General features: G+C 41.7%; 1 protein-coding gene across 1 annotated transcript in view; it reads left to right on the forward strand.

Annotated features, from left to right (window-relative positions):
- Positions 1-27,032, forward strand: part of HERC3 (HECT and RLD domain containing E3 ubiquitin protein ligase 3) — a 62,534-nt gene that overhangs the window by 21,005 nt on the left and 14,497 nt on the right. Inside the window, exons 4-15 of the mRNA XM_075285074.1 lie at positions 1,733-1,809; positions 2,895-3,116; positions 3,812-3,903; positions 4,007-4,137; positions 7,845-8,005; positions 16,184-16,260; positions 17,309-17,433; positions 20,933-20,992; positions 22,333-22,444; positions 24,421-24,610; positions 24,777-24,940; positions 25,959-26,072. Of these exons, the coding sequence (XP_075141175.1) occupies positions 1,733-1,809; positions 2,895-3,116; positions 3,812-3,903; positions 4,007-4,137; positions 7,845-8,005; positions 16,184-16,260; positions 17,309-17,433; positions 20,933-20,992; positions 22,333-22,444; positions 24,421-24,610; positions 24,777-24,940; positions 25,959-26,072 (1,525 nt within the window). The remainder of the gene's footprint in view (positions 1-1,732; positions 1,810-2,894; positions 3,117-3,811; positions 3,904-4,006; positions 4,138-7,844; positions 8,006-16,183; positions 16,261-17,308; positions 17,434-20,932; positions 20,993-22,332; positions 22,445-24,420; positions 24,611-24,776; positions 24,941-25,958; positions 26,073-27,032) is intronic.

Raw genomic sequence — 27,032 nt, forward strand, 5'->3', positions numbered from 1 at the left:
TTCAATATCTGATATCTGAATATATTTACAGAGAGTGGACGTTATAATACAGATAGGCGAGTCCATTAGGACCTTTCCTATCAGTGCCTTCCCATTAGGCAGATCCTTCAGGACTCCCAAGAGTTTCCCCAAGCATATTCATTGCCATTTCTGTGTTATAGAGTACACTACAGTGATAAACACCATACCTTTATTATATATGGCGCTTTTTTAGATTTGGAGAAAAATTACTAAGAGGTTAATTTGCAAATGAGGCAGGTGATGTACTGGAGGCAGGTCTTCAGCTCCTTGGAACAACGACCTTGCCACTCAGACCCCCGTCATCTCCTACCTGTGCCAAGCTAGCAGTGAGAATTGACCCTCTCATGGCATCCCTTTTTCCTACTAGAGCAGTAAGAGCAGTGTTTCCAGGGTTAAAGCTCTGCCCCCAGTGCACCATGTACTTCATTTGCATAAGACTTCTTCAATGTTGTTTTATTCCATAACTACAAAACTGACATACATAACAAAGCTATGTTGTGTATCACTGAATTGTGTTCTGTTACATTTGTGTTGGCATTTGAATCTGCTTGGGGGAGGTGATGGACTCCCTTTAAGAATCCTGCAAGTTCAACTCTTGCCACTAAACCTAAAATAGTCTGCCACTTCCTGTTTCCCAGAGAAGGACCATAGATACGGTGGTCTGTAGCACATCCTATTTAACTCTTTATGGGAGACTTTTATAGGCTTGCTCTGTGACCTGTGCAGAGTAGGTAAACTATGAAATCACCTTCTGTAATTGGTGGAATCTGAGTCTTATCTACAGCTGTGTGCTGATAAGTGAGGTGGCTGCGGCAAAGACAACTCATCTTGTCACAAAACCAGTTGCCCTTTCCACTGAAGATGTTTCCAGCTCACATTGGAGGAGATTTATGAAGACAAGATTTACTCATGCTAGTCTTGACCTCCTCTGTAGTGCAGTGACATGCACCTAAATTATTAAGAGGCACATGTGCCATAAACACAGATCTACGTCAACTAGGATTATGTATGCCAGGTTCTGCCACAAACTATAGCAAATTTACCACTATAGTTAACGTGCAACTAAACCTTTTGGAAAAATTTAGATATTCTGTCAGCATTTGTGTCACTAATAAATTGTGTAATGTACTTTATTTACACATATTGTCTGCTTTGTGTCAAATTCTGCATATTTTTCATTCTCCCCTGGCTTCTGTATTGAGAGCTACACTCTGCTTTTTAGGCCCAGTTTGGTGTTCCGTTCGAGGAGTCCACTTGGGGACCCCCTGAATGGAAACCTATACTCATTAAAAAGCAATAAGCACTTTTCTCTCCACGTTTCGTGCGGAAACCACATGGACCCCATCATAGTTTATGGGGTCCATGTGGTTTGTTAGCTAACTGCATTTTAATACATATAGGTTTCTGTTCAGAATGTCTCCGAATGGAATACCGAATGCAAATGTGAACCGGACCTTAGTGTTTTCTGGCTTGTGTGTAATGCAGGGAAAATAAGGGTAGGAGGGCCACTTCAAACAGTCACATCTTGTCCATTGTTTGGATTAGTAGTGCAAAGGGCATAAAACTGTAAAAAGGTCCAAACAGAGAGGTGAGAGGTTTGGGGGGGGGGGTTTTAGATTCTTTTTTTTTTTTTTTTTTTTTTTAAGATTTTTATAGTGCTGTAGATACTCATGTCCGTTACTAAATACGGCTTTGTGTGTTTTATTTCTAGGTTAATCAAGAAACTAAGTCAGCAGAGGATATTGCAGATATCATGTGGATACCAGCACTGTTTGGCGCTTTCAGATGGTAGGTCATTGTATACCAACTTCATTATACAGCATGACTATTCAATTGGTTTATCCCATGAATACTGCATTATTGACATTTGTCCTATATGTGTGGTAAAGTTGTGTTAAGAAATGATCTCACAGACTTTTGGTCCAGTGATCTTAATAGCCTTTCATGAAGTTCTCAACAAGTACACATACCTTTAACTGTATGAGCATGTATGCGCACTTCTTTGTATACACAAACCTTGCCACTTTCATTGGACACAGAGACATGGAGGGAAAAAAATAGAAAGCTTGGACTGTGACTTGTGTATATCTGTCTAGGTAGAGATCTTTGCTGGTTTGTGATATCTGATGGCCTCAGCCCTGAACCACTTTTATTGCAGAGTATTTTTTGGTATTTGCTGTAGGCTAGGTACCAAGTGAGGTAAATTGGCTCCAAACACTGCCCAGCTGATTGGTTGTCACTTAGATGAGAAATAACTACATTAAGCTGGTGCGCAGTGGCAAAATAATCTACGTAGTAGTCCAAATGAACTGAACCAGATCAATATGGTTCTATAGAGTCGTAAATTGGCTATGTTCACTTCTACAGTATGTAAGTAGCTCTGTGCAGTGACTGATGCTCAAGACTATTGTTACTTAAAGGCTGAGTTTTGCTTCTGTCTCCCACCCATCAGGCTGTTGCAAACATTTTAACATCATTATATATATCATTATTATATCATGCATGATGAAGAGACCCAAGAAATCCTGAAATCTTGCTGTTTGTTGTCATCTTTTCACTTATCCATTGAAATGTACCAATTACTGAAGAGTCTAAGGCTACTAGAATTGTGTGACCATTCGGGGACTCCGTCCACCATTCCACTTAAAATATGCGGATAGAACTTGCGGGACTTTTCTCTTTACCAATTTTGAGTGGAAATCCGGCAGGCCCCATTATAGTCTCTGTGTAAAAGCTAGCGTGAGGCCTAGTGAACGACTTTAATATTTTAGCATGACATATATTGAAATAAGTGCACAATATAAGTTATTAAAAACTTTGTTTTTGTATGTGTATTATAACTTGCGTACATAGTTTTTTTATTTATATTGCAGATGGACAGTTATTTACATGGGGACAGAATAGCCATGGACAACTAGGGCTTGGTCATGGATTTACCCAACAGTCCAGTCCACAGCGTGTGAAATCCTTAGAGGGGATACCACTAGCTCAGGTCACAGCAGGGGGATATCACAGTTTTGCCTTGTCGCTATCTGGAGCAGTGTTTGGCTGGGGAAAGAACAATTCAGGGCAACTTGGCTTGAACGATGAACAGGGTAAAGTATGAAGTCTAAGTGAAAACTTCATTAGAAAATTGAAAATGATTTTGAGGTATATGTAACTGGACATTTTTATTTTTTTAAAGGAACACTGAACCTTAAAATAAATGATAAGTGTAAATAAGTAATATATCTGCCATAACGGTCTGTGAGACTGCAGGATTTTCTACATGTTCCTGAACAGGCTTGCAGAAATCTGTCGAGGGAACATATAGGTTAATTTCCTGCTGATTTACTAGTGACCAGTTGGGCTTCGCCTGGGGAAGAGGTTGGAATGATCTTTTTGTCATACCCCAGACAGCGCAGAATGGAAGGACACCTGTTGCAGCCAGTTGTCTTACAGCTAAATATACAATTGTGATGAGATGGAGGCAGGAAATGTCTTATTTCCTGGGACACATAGAAAAGATTTATGTGTACATTGCTCTGTTTTAACTAAGAAACAAAATAAAATCAGAGGAACGACTTGCAAATATGTACCTCACCTATACAACTGTTAGAATTTGGATATAATATACATGTACTCGTCTGACACTGGTTGTAAGGGTGATAAGCTATTCATGTATAGTATCATTGCCTTCAGTTACTTAAATCAGGAATTTTATGAAATCACTAATCCTTGTGGGTTTTTTTTTTTTTTTTCTTTTTTTTCTTTTTTGAATGTTTAACCTTTTTTGTATTTGCTTTCGCAGTCCGGGAATCACCATGTCATGTGAAACCTTTGCGCTCCCAGAAAGTTGTATACATCAGCTGCGGGGAAGAACACACGGCAGTCCTAACAAAGGTAATGTCAACTAAATATTAGTGGAAAAACTACCGTGCAGATTGTACTGGGGAAGGTTAATGCCCTGCTTTTTTTTTTTTTTTTTTTTTCTTTTTTTCTCTAGATTGGTGGACTGTTTACATTTGGAGCTGGGGACCACGGGCAGTTGGGACATGACTCTCTTCACAATGAAATTAATCCAAGGCGCGTATTAGAGTTAATGGGCAGTGACGTTTCCCAGATTGCATGTGGAAGGTGAGTTTACAGAATTTTATGCAATCCTTATGATAAAATGTGTTTCTTATCTTGTGCTGAAGACACAAGTCTGCGCATCTCTGTAAATGCTGTTTTGATTTTGAACACAACTAATTGAAATATTACATGTAGGGTTGAGCCGATCTTGACTTTTCAGGATCGATTTTGAAATCCAATTTCCGATCATTTTTCATTCGAACCCGATCTCGATCCCAATTCCGATCCCAATGTAAGTCAATGGGATTTTTTTACTAATCGGAGATCGCATTCAATCCTATTCACTATACAGCATGGAATCTAACAATTGAACGTTTAATTGTTAGAATCCATGCTGTGTAGTGATTTTTTTTAATCACCAAGTAGCCAGAGGATTTTTTATTAATCCTCTGGCTACTTAGTCCCCCCTGGTGTCCACTTACCTGCAGACATGGCTGGTCCAGTGCCTGGTGTTCTCGTTCTTCTTCGCCTCGCTGCCCCCCAGGTTAGGAGAGTGTGGGCGGGTACTGGGAGGGAAGACGTCACGTCTCCCCGCCCTGTACCCACCCACACTCTCCTAAGCCACAAGCCCCGCCTTCTTCCTAGCTCTTTAACACTAACCTGGGAGGCAGGGGAAGCGAGACGAAGAAGAACGAGAACACCGGGCACCGGACCAGCCATCTTCAGGTAAGTAGCTACTAGAGATGTTAGCTAGTCTCCCATTAGAATGAATGGACGCAGCCGGTGCGCAGGGGGTTAAGGCTGTGTGCCGGCTGCTTCCATTCATTCCTATGGAACCGCAGCGGAGCCTTCAAACTGAGTATACAATACTCAGTGTGAAGGCTAACATTGTTAGCTTTTCCCACAATGCTTGGCCAGTAGCAAAGCATTGTGAGAAATAATCACCGATCTCGATCCCACCTAAAAAGATCGTGCTCAGAATTCCGATCACGATCGTGAAATTTTCTCGATCGCCGATTGAAATCCGATCTTTTTCGAACACGATCTCTAAACCCTAATTACATGCTGTCCATGATTTTACTTAGGACAGTACATAAAGCTCTTGGGTTACTATGATGCACTAAAGAACATATGATATTTGCTACTCCCAGCAGGTACTTTGTATTCATAGTTTAAGCAGATTATATTAACATATAGAAATACTTTATAACTGATACTTGCCAGTTAGATTGCTAATACAAAGAAAGATCTAATGTTCAAGAGGTAAACCATATGGTACAACCTATTAAAAGTTCTTGAGCAACATAAGAAACTGGACATTCAATGACATAGTTTTTAGTAATTTTGTCTAGCTGTTGAAGGGAAAACTTGCGTATTTTAGTCGCCTCTTAAGTTTTTTTTACCAAGGTATTTAAGGTCAAATTAAAAAGAAATACTGTTTAATCCTAAAATAGGTCTTAATCCATAATCTGATTTTCCAAGTCCTAACTTTTAATCTAACCCAAGATTGAAAGCTGAACTGGTCAATTGCTAATCTTCTTCTAAATAGAGTTCATTCCCTGAATCCATGACATGAGTTCACAAGTGTAAGACACCTTCTCAAAGGGCACAGTGTACTGTTTTGCATTGACCACATTACAATCATGACATAATACGTAGGTCGTGTGCTATTGTATGTCAGCCAGACACTTACTCTTACTGAAACTATGTTATAAATATGCTGATCCAGGAGCAGAGGAGGACAAAGATTTCAGTCAGACATACGTATTTTCCAAGTGCCTATCTCTGGATCTGCAGTTGTTCAGTCAAGTGATAAGTACAAAGTGGGAGGAGGCTGCCCTCTTTAAAATTGTTGATCCGTGGAAACCTGACTGCTGAGACACCCATTGATCATGAGAAGGGGTAGGGGAATGAATGATGCTGGCGCACCTCCGCTCCCATTCACTTTAGTGGGAGTGCTGTAGATAGCCAATAGCTAATAGCTCAACAATCAGACTCTGACCCATCAACAATTTAATCTCTATCTTATTTACAGATAAGTGTGTTTTATTGCATAACCCTTTTAATAGTATTTTGTGTTTACTGAAATTTTATTGCAGTTAAAGGGTTCTACCAACTATATTAAGTGATGACCTAATAATATTGTTAGGTGTCCCCTCTGATTCTTAGAATAGAGAGGGAGACAGAGTTTAAGAGCTGCTGCTCCTAAGATTTGACTTACAGAGCAGATGGCCCAGAGCAGTGCTGCACAGAAGAAATGCAAGGCAACCTCTGTCCTTTTGTTCCCTTGAGTATTGGGGGGTTCTGCACTGATCAAAATGTTACAGTAAATCCTAGTTCTACGCCACAACATTCCGAGATAGAAATGCTACTTTAAAATGGAGAAAACTGTAATTTAAAATAACTTTATTAAACCTCTGTCCTTGATGTTTGTGAATTATATCACAGTCTGGCCATTTTCAAGGCTGAACTTGAGGATAATAATGTACAGTTTGTATTCTTTCAACACAGCTCAACTTGTAAAACGACATGTTTTGCAGCTTTTAAAATTTAGTTTTTCCACAAAAGATTTGCAGTTATTTTATTGTTCTCAATTTTTTTTTTTTTTTGCCAAGGCTCTGTACATATTTGTATTATGGATTCTGGTAGCCACAGCACTTACACAGATCAGTCCATCAACCTGCAGATACCACCAACACCCAACCAACCCCATTAACTTAAAGAGGACCTTACCCTCAAAAATTTGTTGTATTACATACCGCTAGAAAGCCAACAGTGCGCTGAATTCAGTTATCCAGGTTCCTGGTGCTGAAGCTATTGGTACCGTTAGTTTCGGCTCCGATATCTCTCCACTGTCATAATGACAGATCTTATAACTCAGCATGATCACTGGACTTTGAGGAACCTCCCCTCTCGACAATATAAGGCTATTGAGGAGTACTTTCAGGGTGGATGTTCCTCATAGCCAAGCGATGACGCTAGGCTTTAAGGCACGCCTTTCTGCCAGTGGAAAGATATCGGTGCTGAAACTAACAGCATTGATATCCCTAGCATCAAGGTGCATACCGGTAATGCTGACAGTGCGCTGAATTCAGCATGCTGTCTACTTTCTAGTGGTATGTAATACCACACATCATTGAGGCCATGAAAGGTCCTCTTTAAATAGATCCTTCATGTTGTGTTGTTTAAGAGCAATAATAGCAGGGTAATTCTTCTGTAATGTCTGCCAGGATCTACCTAATTTGTAAAGTTAGTCATTAAAAAAATGATACTACAATAGAACTTATCTCTTAAAAATGAAAGGGTTAATTTCACCAGCATTATAGATGGGGTTTCTTTACTGTAAGAGCAACTTAGGCTATGAAACTCGCTCCTGAAGGAAGTGATGATGGTGCAATCACTGTGCAAGTTCGACTGGATGCCTTTCTTGAACTGAAAAATATTACAGGTTTTAGATTATTCACAAGTCAATCCAGGGTTTTATACTTTTTGCCAGATCTCAAGTTTGGAAGCAATTCTTTCCTCCAACATAGGGTAATTGGCATCAGCCTCATGGGGATTTTTTCTTTCTTCTGGATCAACACTGTAGGGATATAGGTTGGACTTGATGGACCTGTATCTTTACCCAACCTCATCAGCTATGTTGCAGTGTAAAATTATGTTTTTTCATTGCAACAAACATGTTCCATTTGCAAATTATGTAAGGGTACATACTTTCTATTTTTAACACATTTTAAAATATTTTTTTGTGTTTATTTTCTGGCTTCCAGACTGCACACTATCGCCTTTGTGCCTTCTTCAGGCATTCTCTATGCATTTGGATGTGGAGAAGACGGCCAGCTTGGTACTGGATACACAAATAATGTGGTTTGTCCTACAGCAGTAAAATGGATGTGGTCCCCTCACAATGTACAGATCCCACCATCAGATGGTTAGTATAATCTGTTAACAGTCCTTTGTTATATACAGAACTGTGCAAACATTTTAGGATAGTGTGGAAAAAATCCTTCAAAGTAAGGGAACGTTCACACTACCGTCTATGTCCGATGGCTAGAGTCCGCTGCTAATGTCCGTGCAAAATCTTGCGGACATTAGCATCGGACACTAGCTGTGTCTGTTACATTTTGCATTGATTTAAATAGACATCGGGTGCGTTCTTTTACTGTCCATTCCCAAAGATGTCCGACTTTTCAAGCGGACAGCAAAAACCTACATGTCGGGTTTTGCTGTCCGCTTGAAAAGTTGGACATCTTAGGGAACGGACAGTTAAGGTCAGGCACGACAGCAAAGGACACTACATGCTGTCCCATTTAAAATCATGCAAAATGTCACGGACACAGCTAGTGTCCAATGCTAATGTTCGCACAAGATTTTGCATGGACATTAGCAGTGGACACTAGCTGTCAGACACCGACGGTAGTGTGAACGCCCCCCTAAGAATGCTTTCAAAAATAGATGTGTTTAATAGTTTATTTTTCAGTTAACAAAATGCAAAGTGAATGGGAAGAGAAATCTAAATCACATCAATATTTAGTGTGACTAGCCTTTGGAGGAGGAGTCCTGGAATTGATGCTATGGTCTCCACACAGCCCTGATCTCAACATCATTGAGCCAGGGATAAAGTGAAGAGACACAAAGATTTGAGCAAGCCAACACCCACAGAAGATCTGTGGTTAGTTCTTCAAGATGTCTGGAACAACCTCCTTGCCTAATCCCTTCCCTGTGTGTATCTAGAAGAATCAATGTTGTTTTGAAGGCAAAGGGTGGGACTGGGAGCGGCTGCAGCTGCATATAAGTATCCCAATCCTGACTGTGTTTCCCTGGAAATCATGTTCCCCACCACCATCTTCTGGTAGAACTGGAAGGAAGATTATGAAACTCTCAACATCATCAAGTCAGGGATAACATGTCATAGAACACCAGAAGCAAGTTTCTGCAATTACTGTTGCCTGAGATATAACTGTTTGAAGTAACCCTCCACCACCCTCATTTTCCCTGCCATACACACAAGACTGTTACACTGAGAGAAGGAGGTTATAGCACTCAATAGTGAAATAAGGGAGAGAATAAAGAAATGCAGGATTTCACATTAAGGAGCCAAAATGTGTGAATAAACTATATTACAAAATGTATTAATGACACAAATACTGCTAGAAAATCAAAAGTTGTCAGATAGTTTAGTTACACTTTAAAAGGAGTCTGTCGACCAATACTTAGACTTTCCTTACCTGAAGTTGGCCATATGAAGCATATCTAAACCCAAATCAATTAAAATTCAGGGATATCAGCCAAAACATGGCCTGGACATTATTGAAATGATTTCACTGTGTGAACACAGCCTTAGGAAGCAAGTGATTTGTGAATACATTTTTACTTCGTTGAAGCAATGTAAGTGACAACAGGTAGACTAGGGAGGCAACAGTAGGACAACACCTAAAAGGGGAATTGCTTTGGCTAGGTGGTTGCCACATACAGTCTCCTTATCCTTTCTGAACTCATTTTTCTCTAGTTTTGTATTTTGCTAGTGTCCATGTCGCTTCTGTTAGCATGAGTTGCTATCTGCAGCCCATTCAGGTTCCACAGGTAGTCCCACTTCTTCAGGTTGTTACAGTAATACAAGAAGGCTTGTTGTGTTTCCCAGCACAGTCTCAAGAGCATTAAGCAGATACCAGGACACAGGCTGGTATTGTTATGTCAGTCCAGGTAGCTGCAACGGGGCTAAGGGACAGCAGTAGGGAATCTCGCCCTGCACTACTCCCACTAGCTATCCCGGTCCCTGCCTCACGGGTGTGGGTCGGCTGTACTCAGGCTAAGCCTGACCCCAACAGCTCCTCTCTCACTGATACCGTAGGCCTAGAGGGAAGTGGGAGAAGGAATGCCCTATAAGACCTCTAGGGACTGGAGACTAAAGGGGGTCACCCCTAACGAACAAGTGAAGCTGCTACTGACAGGGACTGACAAGGGTGTGCGCTGACTAACAACACAAGCAGCACACAGGAAAAATGTGGGAAAGGATTCCCCCAAACCAATATGGGAAGGAACCTTACACTAGGAAACAAACACAGGGAAACTGAGTAGAAATCAAAGGATAAGGCAATTCACTCACACAGTCAATTATACACAGAGGGAGGATTGGTGAACACAGAAGGGAAAACACACAAACCAACTCGTTCACCCAAACCTCCCAAAAATCAACCACGGAACTTCCTCTATCCCAGAACACCACCTACTCCTCCTGCTAAGGCCTAGCTCTGTAAAAGCGACACTCAGCACAGAACCATGGGAGGCATGGGTTTAAATACAGAGTAGAGACCACTCCTCCCAGGTGCAAATGGGAGGACAGACTAATCAACCAGGAGATAAAGCTGCCTACCATCAGTGCGCACGTGCAAGTCAGAAGGTGTGCACCAATACTCACGACAGGACAACCCCGCAGCGCCAGGATGCCACCCCAGACACTGCGCAGCCAAAAACTCCCCAGGTAAGAAAAATAGAAAGTAAAGAACCTAAATACTCCTAACAGGATCCTCCCCTCAAGGAGAAGACTCCGGATTCTCTAGGAGCATCCTTCTTCGGGAACTCCTTGTGGAATTTCTCCACGAGTCTGGGAGCTGACACATCCGACTCCAGGACCCAAGAATTATCCTCAGGACCGTATCCCTTCCATGCCACCAGATACCATAGCTTCCCCCGAACATATTTGCTATCCAGAACTCGGGATATCTCATACTCCCTGGACTCAGAAACTAGTGGAACCTTAACTGGAGACGTTCCCTTCTTGGCCTTCTTTAACAAGGAGACATGGAAGACCCGGTTTATCTTCCACCTTTTAGGTAGTTGCAGCTGCGCCGCCACTTCATTTACCATCTTGATGATCTTAAAAGGACCCACAAATCTGGGACCCAGCTTCTTGCTAGGAACCTTCAACCTGATATTCTTGGTGGACAACCAAACCATCTCACCAGGGAAGAACTGCCACTCTCCTCTCTTCCGATCCGCCTGGACCTTAGCCTGGTGCGACGCCCGCACCAGATTCTCTCGGATACGGGACCATACCCCTTGCAGCTTTTTAGAAAATAGCTCCTCCTCCGGAACTGGGGAAGAAATGGAAGAAAATACTCCGAAAACAGGATGTCTACCACCGGAGCAAAAAAAAGGTGTGGTACCTGTGGCATTGGAATCATGGTTGTTTAGGGAAAATTCTGCCAGAGGGAGAAAGGCAGCCCAATTATTCTGGTTCTCTCGAACAAAACACCTCAAAAACTGTTCCACATCCTGATTCTTCCTCTCTGTTTGTCCGTTAGACTCTGGGTGAAACCCGGAGGAAAACGACAGTGTAACTCCCAACCTGCTGCAAAAAGCCCGCCAGAATTTAGCCACAAATTGCGGTCCCCTGTCCGAAACGATCTCCTCAGGAAGACCATGCAACCGTACAATTTCTTTAATAAACGCCTCAGATAGTGTCTTGGCACATGGCAGCCTGGAAAACGGGATCAAATGGCACATTTTCGTGAAGCGGTCAACGACTACCCAAATGACCGTGAAACCCTTAGACACCGGAAGGCCCGTGATGAAATCCATAGACAGATGAGTCCAAGGTGCCTTAGGAGGTTCCAATGGATGTAGAAGACCGTGGGGACGGGTATGCGACGCCTTGGCTCTTGCACAGACCGAACAATTTTGAACAAACTGCAAGACCTCCTTACTCCACCCTGGCCACCAAAAATTCCTAGACACCAATCTCATGGTCTCTGAAACCCCCGGGTGACCAGCAAGAACCGACTCGTGACACTCCCTCAGGAGACTTTGTCGGAGAGTAGTTGGGACAAAAAGCTTGTTTCTAGGTATCTTGGAAGGTGCAGCGTGTTGCGCTTCGATCAAGGCCTTCTCCAATTTCGCGCCCAATACTGCTACCACCACTCCATCCCCAAGAATAGTGGCAGGCGCCTCTCGTTCCTCCTCAGTCGACATATACCGGGATAAAGCATCAGCCTTAACATTCTTTGAACCTGGCACATAAGTCACGTTAAAATGGAACCGCGCAAAAAATAGAGCCCATCTGGCCTGCCGTGCATTTAATCTCTTCGCCGACCCAAGATAAATCAAATTCTTGTGGTCAGTAAATACCTGGACTGGCCTTCTGGCCCCCTCCAGGAAATGACGCCAATGTTCGAACGCTAGTTTTATTGCTAGTAGTTCCCTATCTCCGATGTCATAATTCCGTTCAGAGGCAGAGAATTTCTTAGAAAAGAAGGCACAGGGATGCGTACCCTCCTCGAACTCCTGAGAAAGTACTGCTCCCACCCCCACCGAGGAGGCATCCACCTCCACTCGGAAGGCCAACCTCTCATCCGGCTGTCTCAAAATGGGAGCGGACGAGAATCGCTTCTTCAGTTCTTCAAACGCAGCTAGCGCCTCTGGCGACCACTTAGCACAGTCAGCCCCCTTCTTAGTCAAGTCCGAGATAGGTTTCACAACCTCAGAAAATCCCTTGATAAACTGGCGATAATAGTTGGAGAACCCCAAGAACCGTTGGACCGCCTTTAGGTTCTCGGGTCGCGGCCACTCCAAGACTGCCCTGACCTTCTCAGGGTCCATCTCGAACCCCTTGTCCGATAGGATATAGCCAAGGAAACATAATTTATTGACCGCGAACACACATTTCTCCAGCTTAGCACTTAATTGGTTAACCCTCAGGAGATCTAAAACCTCTCTCACTCTCTCCCAATGAGTCTCCAAATCCAGGGTGTAAATGAGTATATCGTCCAGATAGACCACAACCCCCCTCCCTATGACGGCACTTAGTACATCATTAATAAAATTCTGAAAAAACGCAGGCGCATTGGTTAGACCGAAAGGCATCACAAGATTCTCAAAGTGTCCTAGGGGTGTGTTAAACGCTGTTTTCCACTCATCCCCCTTCTTGATTCTCAGCAAGTTATACGCCCCACGTAAATCTATTTTACTAAACCAGCGGGCTCCCGTAATCTGGCTGAATAGATCCGAGATCAACGGAATGGGATAGGGATTCCGCACCGTGATTTTGTTAATCTCCCTAAAATCCAAACAAGGGCGCAACCCTCCATCTTTCTTCTTTACAAAGAAAAACCCCACTGCTACTGGGGACTTAGATGGGCGAATATGCCCCACCTCTAGACTCCCCTCAATATACTCTTTGAGCGCCTCCCTCTCCGGAATAGTGAGATTGTACAACCTTGTCTTGGATAACACTGCATTAGGTATAAATTTAATCGAGCAATCATAGGTGCGATGTGGTGGTAATGTCTTGGCTGCCCTTTCCTCAAAGACCTCCCTGAACTCACATATTTCTTGAGGCAAATTGTCTATAGACAAAGACATAACGGATATGGGCAGACATCGACCATTACACCCCTGCCCCCAAGAAACTACTGACTCGGTCTCCCAGTTGATAATAGGGTTATGCTGCTTCAGCCAGGGCCACCCCAAAACTACTTGTGCTGGTAACTTAGACAACAAGAACAAGTCAATCTCTTCCCTGTGGCCACCCACAATAAACTCCAAACCCTCCACCTGTTTGGAGATGACAGCTTGCTGTAGAGGGGTCTTATCAATAGCCCACACCGGTATCTGAGACTCCAAGACCAAAGGACTCACCCTTAATTGCTCACAAAACTCTGAGTCAATAAGGTTGACTGCCGAACCACAATCAACCAAAATCCGGCACTTCTGCCCATTTACCCATCCTTCAAGGGTCAACCCGGCAGTCTGAGTACAGGAAATATGCACACCTCCCTCCTTAGTAGGTTTTCTCCCTTTACCCTCAATAGACCTGGGGTTATTACTCTCCTTGGCGAACCATTCTCTGGAGGGGCATACCCTTGCTACATGTCCCATCCCTCCACACACAAAACAGCGTACTGTGCGGGACCCTTCACTCTTGGGTCTAGCACTTCGCACAGTGGCCCCAATCTGCATGGGTTGGTCCCCCGGGTCCTCTCTAAAAACAGAGAGTTGAGGAGGGCTAAGCCCCCCAGGACTCTTGTCTCCACGCTCCCGGAGGTGCCGTCCAACTCTTAATTGCCAGCTGCATGGCCTCATCTAGATCTCCCGGAACAGGGTGAGAAACTAGATGGTCTTTAACCTGGTCCGAGAGCCCTGTCTCAAACTGACTAAGTAGAGCGGGGTCATTCCAGTGTACTTCTGCTGCCCACCTACGAAACTCTGTGCAATATTTCTCTATAGCGTGATCCCCTTGCACCACACGTCGTAGGTTATACTCAGCCGTGCGTACCCTGTCTGGGTCGTCATACAGTAACCCCATTGTGGAGAAAAACGCCTCTACAGTTAGTAAGCAAGCTGAGTCGGCTGGTAATGAATGTGCCCAGATGAGGGGATCATCTCTCAATAAAGTAATAATAATCCCAACTCTCTGTACCTCAGAACCGGAGGAAAACGGCCGTAGCCGGAAATACAAAAGACAGTCCTTTTGAAATCGGAAAAAATCTGACCTCTTACCTCGGAAGGGTTCAGGTAAGCTGACTTTTGGCTCCAGAGGCCGACCCACAGGGGCGCTACTCACCTGCCTCTGTATGCCCTCCACCTGAGAGGCTGTGTGTTGAGCCAACTGCTGTACTTGAGATACGCCAGAAGCTTGGATGGCATCCATTCGTAGCTTGATCCCCTCCATCTCAGTGGAAATCTGCTGCACCGCCTGGTACAACTGTTTCAGGTCCGTCATAATGCAAACGAACCTTTTTTTTTTTTTTTTTTTTACCGGCTGAGTGTACTGTTATGTCAGTCCAGGTAGCTGCAACGGGGCTAAGGGACAGCAGTAGGGAATCTCGCCCTGCACTACTCCCACTAGCTATCCCGGTCCCTGCCTCACGGGTGTGGGTCGGCTGTACTCAGGCTAAGCCTGACCCCAACAGCTCCTCTCTCACTGATTCCGTAGGCCTAGAGGGAAGTGGGAGAAGGAATGCCCTATAAGACCTCTAGGGACTGGAGACTAAAGGGGGTCACCCCTAACGAACAAGTGAAGCTGCTACTGACAGGGACTGACAAGGGTGTGCGCTGACTAACAACACAAGAAGCACACAGGAAAAATGTGGGAAAGGATTCCCCCAAACCAATATGGGAAGGAACCTTACACTAGGAAACAAACACAGGGAAACTGAGTAGAAATCAAAGGATAAGGCAATTCACTCACACAGTCAATTATACTCAGAGGGAGGATTGGTGAACACAGAAGGGAAAACACACAAACCAACTCGTTCACCCAAACCTCCCAAAAATCAACCACGGAACTTCCTCTATCCCAGAACACCACCTACTCCTCCTGCTAAGGCCTAGCTCTGTAAAAGCGACACTCAGCACAGAACCATGGGAGGCATGGGTTTAAATACAGAGTAGAGACCACTCCTCCCAGGTGCAAATGGGAGGACAGACTAATCAACCAGGAGATAAAGCTGCCTACCATCAGTGCGCACGTGCAAGTCAGAAGGTGTGCACCAATACTCACGACAGGACAACCCCGCAGCGCCAGGATGCCACCCCAGACACCGCGCAGCCAAAAACTCCCCAGGTAAGAAAAATAGAAAGTAAAGAACCTAAATACTCCTAACAGGTATATGAGGACAGCTGGGAAGGGCCATACAAGGACATTAACCCAGTAGCAGGATCAGTATGGCTCCTTTGGGCAAGAAGGAATAGGCAAATTCCTGCCAAATAATCTCCAGTGGTCTACTGGCGTGCATGTTTGTGAACAAAATGTCAAAAAAACGGGCTCCGTAATGATGGTGGTGTGAGGGTCTGACCTTCTGTAGTGGGATCTGCACTTACCTTGCAGCTAGATTAGCATTCACCAGAGTGCACCAGAATTGGCTGGTCACTGATTTAATTCTGTTCTCTTCAGTTGAGAGCACACTCAGACTGAGCATATTTAACAGACTTAAAGAGTCTAGAAATGCTATGGTGAACATTATGTCACCTGCAACATCATCAGCATGACTCCTTTTGTTTTGTGTCAGTGATATTTTGGGGAGGCATATCCTTGGATGGTCGGTTATCAGTCGATTAATCTTTTATATACTAACCTACAAGTAACCCAGTGTTTGTTCTTTCTAAACAGATCCATCATCATACAGCATCATCAAACACATTTTCTGTGGATGGAATAAAACATTTGTGATTTGTTCAAAGCCAGTAGTAAGTTATGATTTACAGTGCTTACTTTGCCTTTGTGTATTTTTGTCATATAACAGAACCTGAGTGTGTGTGTGTGTGTGTGTGTGTGTGTGTGTGTGTATATATATATATATATATATATATATATATATATATATATATATATACACTGTGTAAATATGGCAATTAAGGATTAGGACAATTGTGACCTATATCAAAATTGTGGATAAATAATAATAATATTATTTAGGTCATGCCCCTTTTAAAGTATGAGTATGTGTTGGGTGAACTTTGTGAGATTTGCCAGGCGGTTTTGTTTGGACCAAGTACTTCTGAACTGAAACTACAATTATACTCTGGGGTCTGAAGGATAATAAGCAGAGGCCCATTGGACGTGAGGAAACATAAAAACATAAAACATAAAAGAACTGTGTAACTCACCATCTTCATAAGGTGATAAGTTTTGAATGAGGAAAAGCCCTTTTAAAGCGTCAATCAGTGGCTGCTTATGCTATCTCAGTTAAGTGAATAGGGCTGTTCTGCCATCTAGTGCTATTTCTGGAATAAAACTGTTTTTCTATTCCACTGCTTTAAATGCCATGTTCTCAGCACCACCATAACTTTACATGGTCCAAGAGATGCACCATTTCCTTGGAAAAGTCACTTTTAGGCTAAGGCCATACATTGCGGAAACGCAGCTTTTGTCGTTGCAGATTTTGTTGGGTTTTTTTTGAACCAAAGTCAAGAATGGCTATAAAGGAGCGGGAAATATATAGGGTGTTCTTATAATTCTCTCTTCTGCTCAAGCCACTCCTGGCTTTGGCTCAAAAAATGCAGCGAAATGTGCAAAAAAAAAAGAAAAAAAGCTGCATTTCCACAAAGTGGGGCATCAACCTTAGAAATCTAAGTATTTTGCTGTACAGTTATGTTTGTTCTAGGTTTCTCTAGATTACAGCGGTATTATCAGGAGTCCCCCTTCTGTCATTATCCTGATCATATGAGATGCAGAAAACAGATTTTTGCTTCCTGTAAATATTCTTCAATTCTATGATGATGATTTTTTTTCCAGAGCCCTGAACCTGCAGATGATTTCCGCTTTTGCAGAAATTTGAACTACACCAGTCTGATAAATGATGAGACCATTGATTCATGGAGGCAGAAAGTGATTGATAATAGCAACTCAAACACTATGAAGTATGTGTCTTACAAGAAATATTCTGTATTATATATCAGTCTGCTCTCATACTATGCTGTACATTTACGTCATGACAAGTGTATAAGCAATGCACCATGACATGAATAAACTTTGATGGTAGTGCCTAAGATAGAGATTAACCACTTAACCCCTTAGATGAATTTAGGGGTTACTGAGTTAGTCGCCCATGTCCCTACAAAGTTTGACAGTGTCCAGTCCTACAGTGTTGACAAGGAGGAACGACATAAGATTGGTTCCAAAAGCAGAAGTTCTAGTATTCTCATTTTATGAGAATTGCAAGTAGTAACTAACACGGACAAGCCAAATTTGCTTATGTTTTCTCTACAGTAGTTTAGAAACGTAATAACTCAGATATATAGAGATGAGCGAACACTGTTCGGATCAGCCGTTCCGAAGAGCACGCTCCCATAGAAATGAATGGAAGCACCTGGCACGTACACTTTGCCGGCGGCCGGTCGCCGTGCCAGGTGCTTCCATTCATTTCTATGGGTGCGTGCTGTTCGGAACGGCTGATCCGAACAGTGTTCGCTCATCTCTAATATACACCAGTGATTGGAGAGTGGTTAATAGAGTTGATGGAAGGGGCCAGAATACTGATGCTAAGACCTTTTTTTTTTTTTTTTTTTTTAAACACACTTTCTAAGAGTTTTTGTGCCTTGTCAAACAAGTGCTCAGAGCTTATCATGACTGCTTGGCACAATTTTGATGAATACCAAGCCAACTAATAGATGGTGTAAATATAAACTAAATAGTCTAACAATGCACCAGATTTATTATCCAGCATCAGCCACTATGATAAATCTGGCACATTTGAAAACTGTTTAGTCTGCGTTTCAGCAGTGATAAATCTATCCTGGTGTGTTGCTATTTAGCTGTGTAGGTACAGTAAGTAATATGGAGGGTGCTGTGTTTGGGAAACTGTTTTGCATGTAGAAGATGCTGGATATGGTTATCTTTGCACTATGCAGTGATCCTACAGGAGTTTGGTTTGCACCATGTCAAGCTAATGGTACAATGTAATTTTTATCATTGCGCAGTGCTACTTATACTGTACGTGGCATTTTGTATTTGTTCTATCTCTATCCTCTTTGAGAAGATCTCACTGATGTAGAGAGTCTTAAAGACAATGCTCTCTGGGAAAGAATGCTCTCCTCCAGGAAAAAATTCTAGTGCCACATATACAGTGGGGCAAAAAAGTATTTAGTCAGTCACCAATAGTGCAAGTTCCACCACTTAAAAAGATGAGAGGCGTCTGTAATTTACATTATAGGTAGACCTCAACTATGAGAGACAAAATGAGTAAACAAATCCAGAAAATCACATTGTCTGATTTTGTAAGAATTTATTTGCAAATTATGGTGGAAAATAAGTATTTGGTCACCTACAAGCAATCAAGATTTCTGGCTCTCACAGACCTGTAACTTCTTCTTTAAGAGTCTCCTCTTTCCTCCACTCATTACCTGTAGTAATGGCACCTGTTTAAACTTGTTATCAGTATAAAAAGACACCTGTGCACACCCTCAAACAGTCAGACTCCAAACTCCACTATGGTGAAGACCAAAGAGCTGTCAAAGGACACCAGAAACAAAATTGTAGCCCTGCACCAGGCTGGGAAGACTGAATCTGCAATAGGCAACCAGCTTGGATTGAAGAAATCAACTGTGGGAGCAATAATTAGAAAATGGAAGACATACAAGACCACTGATAATCTCCCTCGCTCTGGGGCTCCACGCAAAATCTCACCCCGTGGGGTCAAAATGATCACAAGAACGGTGAGCAAAAATCCCAGAACCACGCGGGGGGACCTAGTGAATGAACTGCAGAGAGCTGGGACCAATGTTACAAAGCCTACCATCAGTAACACACTACGCCGCCAGGGACTCAGATCCTGCAGTGCCAGACGTGTCCCACTGCTTAAGCCAGTACATGTCCGGGCCAGTCTGAAGTTTGCTAGAGAGCATTTGGATGATCCAGAAGAGTATTGGGAGAATGTCCTATGGTCTGATGAAACCAAACTGGAACTGTTTGGTAGAAACACAACTTTACGTGTTTGGAGGAAAAAGAATACTGAGTTGCATCCATCAAACACCATACCTACTGTAAAGCATGGGGGTGGAAACATCATGCTTTGGGGCTGTTTCTCTGCAAATGGGCCAGGACGACTGATCCGGGTACATGAAGAATGAATGGGGCCATGTATCGTGAGATTTTGAGTGCAAACCTCCTTCCATCAGCAAGGGCATTGAAGATGAAACGTGGCTGGGTCTTTCAACATGACAATGATCCAAAGCACACCGCCAGGACAACGAAAGAGTGGCTTTGTAAGAAGCATTTCAAGGTCCTGGAGTGGCCTAGCCAGTCTCCAGATCTCAACCCTATAGAAAACCTTTGGAGGGAGTTGAAAGTCCGTGTTGCCAAGCGACAGCCCCAAAACATCACTGCTCTAGAGGAAATCTGCATGGAGGAATGGGCCAACATACCAACAACAGTGTGTGCCAACCTTGTGAAGACTTACAGAAAACGTTTGACCTCTGTCATTGCCAACAAAGGATATATAACAAAGTATTGAGATGAAATTTTGTTACTGACCAAATACTTATTTTCCACCATAATTTGCAAATAAATTCTTACAAAATCAGACAATGTGATTTTCTGGATTTGTTTTCTCATTTTGTCTCTCATAGTTGAGGTCTACCTATGACGTAAATTACAGACGCCTCTCATCTTTTTAAGTGGTGGAACTTGCACTATTGGTGACTGACTAAATACTTTTTTGCCCCACTGTACCATGTATGTTTGTATCCAAACCAGTAAGAACCTTGAGTCATGACTAGGGACATTAGTCAAACTACAGAAATTCACCTGTAGTTGGTATAAAGGCTTTGCTCCAGAGTAGGATTCTGGTGGGTTGGATGAGATTCCTTTGGAAGGTAATTGTATTTCACCCAGTCAACCAGAACTCTATACGGATATCAGCAGTCCAGGTTCACACAGTGAGTGATTGCAGTGTGGTGGCCTATGCAGTTTAATGAAATCTCAACATGGCTGCGACTAAAGTCTGCAGTGCAAAGTGACTGATGCTTTTTAACTTGTGTGTCAATTATTTCTGTTGGGTTTTACTTGCGGATTTCAGCTTTGGCAATGCATGGATGAAAACTCACAGAGGGCCCACAAAGAAACTTGCATGTAAGCCACGTTGTTGGAAAGTACACAATTTTAGGTGTGTTTTTTTTTTTTTTTTTTTTTCTTCATATCAGTTTACAGGAGAGCACACTGCACAGTTCTCCAGTGTGTTCACAGTCTGTGGCCTCAGCCTAAGACACTTTTTAAAGCTGTTTTATAGGTCAGACATTTTCCATAGTGCCACCTACACTATAAGTTCACTTTCTTCCTTCTGCACAGTTTCAGGATATTGTATAGAAAGGCGCATTGACAGCTGCTCATTGACTAATCTGTACTTCCTCATATGTGTAACAGCGGCATCGTTCAAACCTTGTCCTCTTCAGCTTGCTGGAATGGGAGTTTCCTGGATAAAAAGTAAGTATCGATTCATCTTATATATATTGTGAGGCACGGTAAGACACTTCATTTAACCCAGATTTCCTTTATCATATATATATATATATATATATATATATATATATTATTTTACCACAACTAAAGCCAATAAAGAATTAAAAAAGATAAATAAATAACCCTTTAACAGTCACATTAAAATTGCAAACACCCTCCTTAAATTGTCACTGTTTTATTGCAGATTTACTGGCACATAACTCCAGTACCTTATGTGTATTTTAGCCCTATAGTGATCTAACATCTTAGCCTTAAACCACATCATTTTTATCCCTCTCTGCATTCTCACATTCGTAACTTTTCCATTTTTAATGTGGCGTTTCGAAACGTTGTATTTTATGGGTACGTAAGATTTTTTGATCAGTTTTTATTATTCTTTTCAGAATTGAGATTATCAAAAAACATCAATTCTGGCATTTGAATTTTAAGATTTCTGGCATTTATCATGGAGAATAAATAACACACTAATTGTATTTTAGGGGTTGTTACGGATGTGGTGATACCAATTCTGTGTTTAACCAGTGATATCTATGTGGGCTACCGATATGGTCTTGATTTTATTTTAAAGCTAGGATCCTTAGACCTAGCCCCCACAGATCTGGAAATTGGCTCTGGAACGTGTTCTACTCGGGGTGAAATGTAATTCACTTTGCTCAAGCCCTGAGTTCTGTTCATTCAGAACTGTAGGGGGGTTAACATGACATTAGTAGGTAATAGAACATGAAATGTTAAGATAACTATCATTGTAGGAAGACTAAGACACCTAGCTATCTTTACTCCTATTATCTGCCATTGGTTTTCTTATACTCCAGATTATCTTGCACTTTTGTGTTGGATAATGGATTAATGGAACGCTAATGTGGCCATTTACATTGGATACAGGTAGGTTGATGATTGAATGAACACAAATGCAGCCAAATATCAATCATTCATGGACTGACTTCTTTCCAAATGATAATCATTGGTCCATGGTTAGCCAAAATGATTTGTTTATTGATACATTTCACTTGAATGACTTTCATTATGGTTGAAAATATTCATCTTTTAACAACTTTAGTGTAATGTGTATGACATCTTTACTGTAGTCTATAATTCTGTGGAGCAGTTTAACATTTACCATCACTTCTTTATCTCTTATCTCATTGGTCTTGGTGCTTCTTACCCTACCTTTTACAAGATGGTTTCTACAATGAGTACTTATCCTCTGATACCTATGTAGAAATGATAAAACAATCTAAATATTTATCTAAGAATGATTTCCATTTCTGCTTTATGAAGCAACGTGTGCTGTTCAATACTTACAGAAATGATGAGCATTTTAAAACAAGCCCCAAGATCCCAGGACTTGACATGCCATCTATTAAAATGCTGTTTGAGAAGTTGATGAACGCCCACCATTCCAGATTATTAGAGCAGGTAAAATCTGATTATGCTGGTATGCACTTAGCTATTTCAGTCATTTGTACAGTAGGATGTTGGAAAATAATTCATAAGACACCAGTTGTCAGGACAAAAAGGCCTGCAGCCATGGCTATCTTTGCCCTGACCATTGGTTTGCATACTACAAGTATTTGTATTTCACAAAACAATTGTGCAAAAAAAACATGTAAGACCTTATTCACACAACTGTTTTGTTCCATTTATGTGCAGTTATTGTTATCCACAAACTACACAGATATTTTTATTTGTATGGATGTGTTGTGTCAGTAAATTGGATTTGATCCATGAAAAACACTCCTTCTACACTACACAATTTTTACCTTCGGTCTCTTTTTTTTTTTTTATATATATATAGAGGTTGTGATGCTTTAGGTGATGCTCTTCATATTTTGTGGACTTGTCCTCTGGCCCGTCGCTTCTGGATATCCATTAATAGGATGGTGCAACTTTTAGGACAGTCAATTTCAATGGCTGCTTGGCCTTCTATTCTCAGATACAACCAATATAAATTACATCAGTATATATTGATGTCTGTGCGAATTCATATCAGTTTCAACTGGAAGCTACCATGTCTGTCATTGATAGAGGTTATTAGACAAGTTGACATGATCATCCTTCATGAAAAAATTAATGCTTCCATTTCTGATACCTGCCCAGTTTTTGACAGAGTTTGGTCACCCTAGATTAATAGGTCCAACATCCCGGGTCTGTCATATTGTCTTCAGCTATAGTTTATCAATAGTATTAAGTGTTATGTCTATGTCCTTTCCCCTAGGCAGGATCTCCCTTCCCCTTGTCTTTTGACTTATGCACTATAGCTCTGTCCATCTCTCTTCCCTTCCCATTGTGTTTGTTACAGTTTTTCTTTTTACCTTTTTAATCTTATTATATAGGACTCTGTATCTGTCGTTGTTTTGCATTCTGTTTATTTTATCTTCTTTATTGTTTTCATTCTTGTCCTTTTATTTGCTTATTTTTTGCCCTTTTATTTCCAGATTTTTTACTTTCATTCAATAAATACCTTTTGAAATTAGAAAAATGGACAGCACCCAGGAAACACCCATACAGAACGTTTCTCCTTTTTTATTTTTTTATTTTTTTTTTATTTTTATGGACGCATAATCGGGATAGAAATTGACGTGGATAATTACATTGAATTCAATCTGTTCATGTTCTGCCTATATCTTTTACAGATGGACATATGTAAAATCAGACGTGTGAATAAAGTCTAACAATGTATCACTGCTGCCTTGGACAGCTGTGCCAGATCTGTTTTCACATATGATACCAGTGACGCCTGATGGACCGCATTGTCCTTAAAGTTTTGTCTAGGAATTGGCCAGAGAAGATGTAACATGAAAAAAATATATATATCATACTCTCCTGTCCCAGACCAGGCGCTCCAGTGTCCACTGTTGCTGTTCATTGTGATGCATGCTGTGCCTTACCCACACCACAGTAATTGGCCCTGGCGGTGACTGGAAAGGACCGGTGATGTCACTCACATATGTCACCAGGTACCTACCTGAAGCCACTGATTGGCCTCAGAGGTCACATATAGTGCGTAACTTCTGGCTTCTAAGGCTCGGCGTATGACAAATGGACTGTGGCGGTGGACACAAGCACAACAGACAGATGAAATTTTTTTTTTTCCATTTTTTTTTTTTTAAATTAAACAAATTGCCTCCTTTGTGATCTGTTCAATTCCTAAACAACTCCGTTAAGTTTGTTTGGGTTCCAATATTTTTGATAGCAGAGGTGCCCACAGAACCCACAGATTTCGTCATGGTTATCCTACTATCCTAGGCATTTGAAAGCATTCCCACTCTCCCCAAAAAACAGATTTAGTTTGGTTTCTTAAGAATAGTGTTGCAGACTTGCTGTTGTGGGTGGCTTACCTCAGCAGATGAATGCAGACATAAGTTATCTTATCTATAAACTGTTTTTGTCAGATCCTTAAAGGCTTTGAGAGTTTCCTGATACCACAGTTGCCCAGCTCTCCACCAGATGTAGAAGCAATGCGAATTTACCTCATTCTCCCAGAATTCCCCCTGCTCCAGGACTCCAAGTACTACATAACTCTAACTCTCCCATTAGCCATGGCTATTCTACGGCTGGACACCAATCCAAGCAAAGTGCTAGGTAAAGCAAAACAAAAAACATATATCACTCTAAATAGATTATTTTACTGTATATTATGTCTAGGTATCATTATGTATTTCTTTTTTTATTTAATTATTATTACCCATATGCCCTTTTTTGGGGGGTTAGCATTTGTGGTCAATAAAGTTTTGTTTTTTTTCTTCAGACAACTGGTGGTCTCAGGTATGCCCTAACTACTTCTTCAGATTAGTTGACCTGTATAAAGGAGCAGTGGTCTATTTGCTGAATGGACGCAAGACCTTGCTGATCCCTGTGTTGTTTACCAGCTACATCACTGCTGCTCTCCGACTCCTGGAAAAGCTGCACAAGGTGATTATAGCATGATGGAGTAGTGGGCTTTGAGGAATAATGCATCTGTGACTGTAGATGTTGCTTAGCTGATGGAAGTTCACTGTATAAATAGTTATGTCTGTGTACCTGTCATACAGATCTTACTTTAGAGCAATGTTTCCCTAACTTTCTGAAAGCTGGACCCCATTTTGGGTGACCTTTTTTTTTTTTGGATCTCCCCATTATGGTACTTGCTATATTTAACCTCTAAAATGCTTTTCAACTGTATACCACGCCTGTTCTGCATCACAAACTCAGCTCTACCGCCTACATATTTCCCCCTCACAACTCTATTACCTTCATATTTCATACACACACAGCTCTTCTACCTTCACATTTCCTACACACTGCTCTGCTAACTTCATATTCCCTACATACACAGCTATGATATTTCCACATTCCCTACACAGAGAACTCTGCTACCTTTATGTTCCTTATACACACAACTCTACCACCTTCTTGATACCTTGTTAGCTCTGCTGTCTCCATGTTCTCCACACTCATAGCTCGCTCTACTACCTCTTTGCCTACACAAAGAGCTCTGTTACCTCAGTGCTTCTTCCCCTTCGCCTACAATTTTGCTACTTTCTTGTTTCCTTCCTGCATAAATCTTGCTCACTCCATACAGTACCTTTGCTGCTTTCATGTCCACCCATACACTCAGCTTGACTACTTCCAAATTTACCCTACACACTCAGCCCTGCTACATCTATAACTCAACACTCAAACACACATAGCATTTGTCAGGCTCTTCCCAAATTATTATTGCTGGTAGTATACAGTCATGCAATGTTAAAGAAATTTCTCAACTTGGCTCACAACCCCCTGGAGGTGTTTACATAGCCCCCCCCCCCCCAGGAGGTCGAGATTCATAGTTTGGGAAACAGTGATTTAGCGTGAGTATACCTCACAATCCTAAGAACCTCATATACTTAACTACTAGTTTTCATTACAATTCCTTACATTTCATTATTGTACTGTTTTTATTCAACATTAGGTAAATGTGAAGGCTCAGCATGTGGAGCATGATAAATTTTATATTCCTGAGATATCCAGCTTGGTGGACATACAAGAAGATTACCTCATGTGGTTTCTCAACCAAGCAGGGCTGGTGTGTATGATATTTTTTTCTGTTTTTAAGCTGTTTTTTTTTTTTTTTTTAAGAGAAATATTTATCCTCAATCCATAGAATATAGCAGGGGTCAGCAAGCTCTGGCACTTGTATTGAGATTGGTACTTCAGGCGTTTGTACTCTGCACAGGATTCTCTCTAAACACTGCTTCTCCAGGTAACCCGTCTCTCTCATGGACCACGTGAATACAGTTGGAGGGGAGGCAGCAATAAGGGGAAAAGCAGGAGACTTGGTATCCTAGTGTCTGGGCTGTGAGGTAGCCTAGTCAGGGGGCAGCAATTACCTATTAAATTAGTTTTCGTACCTGCAAGCAAGTGCAAAAGTAAAGTATGATATGACAGCTGAACACACTGAAGTAGTTGGTTATTGATTTCAATAAGGCTGGACAGATTTGTGCAACAGAAAAGACTAATGTTAGTTCACACTGCTTGGGGACCTGAAAACCCTATTCACTTAAATAGTGGTTACCCTTGGAAACCCATAGACCCCATAGACTATAATGTGGTCTGCCTCGGTTTCTGCTGATTTACTACTGAATTCAGCAGAGAGAAAAGTTCTGAATGTGATATAAAGATGTACAATTTTCCAATATACTTTCTGTATCAATTCCTTGTGGTTTTCTAGATCTCTGCTTGCTGTCATTCATTCTATTTACTAGATAGAAATCAGTCCCTGGTCATGTGATATATACGGTCCATGGTCATGTGATGGACACACAGATGCACAGCTCGTTACAGTCACAGCACAGTAATTAGACATCTGTCTGGTAACGAGCCATGCACATGTGTATTCATCACATGACCATGGACCGTATATCACATGACCATGGACTGATTTCTATCTAGTAAATAGAATGAATGACAGCAACCAGAGATCTAGAAAACCACGAGGAATTGATACAGAAAGTATATTGGAAAATTGGACACCTTTATATCACAT

Source organism: Leptodactylus fuscus, chromosome 1 (assembly GCF_031893055.1).
Source record: "Leptodactylus fuscus isolate aLepFus1 chromosome 1, aLepFus1.hap2, whole genome shotgun sequence".
In the NCBI taxonomy this organism is placed as follows: domain Eukaryota; kingdom Metazoa; phylum Chordata; class Amphibia; order Anura; family Leptodactylidae; genus Leptodactylus; species Leptodactylus fuscus.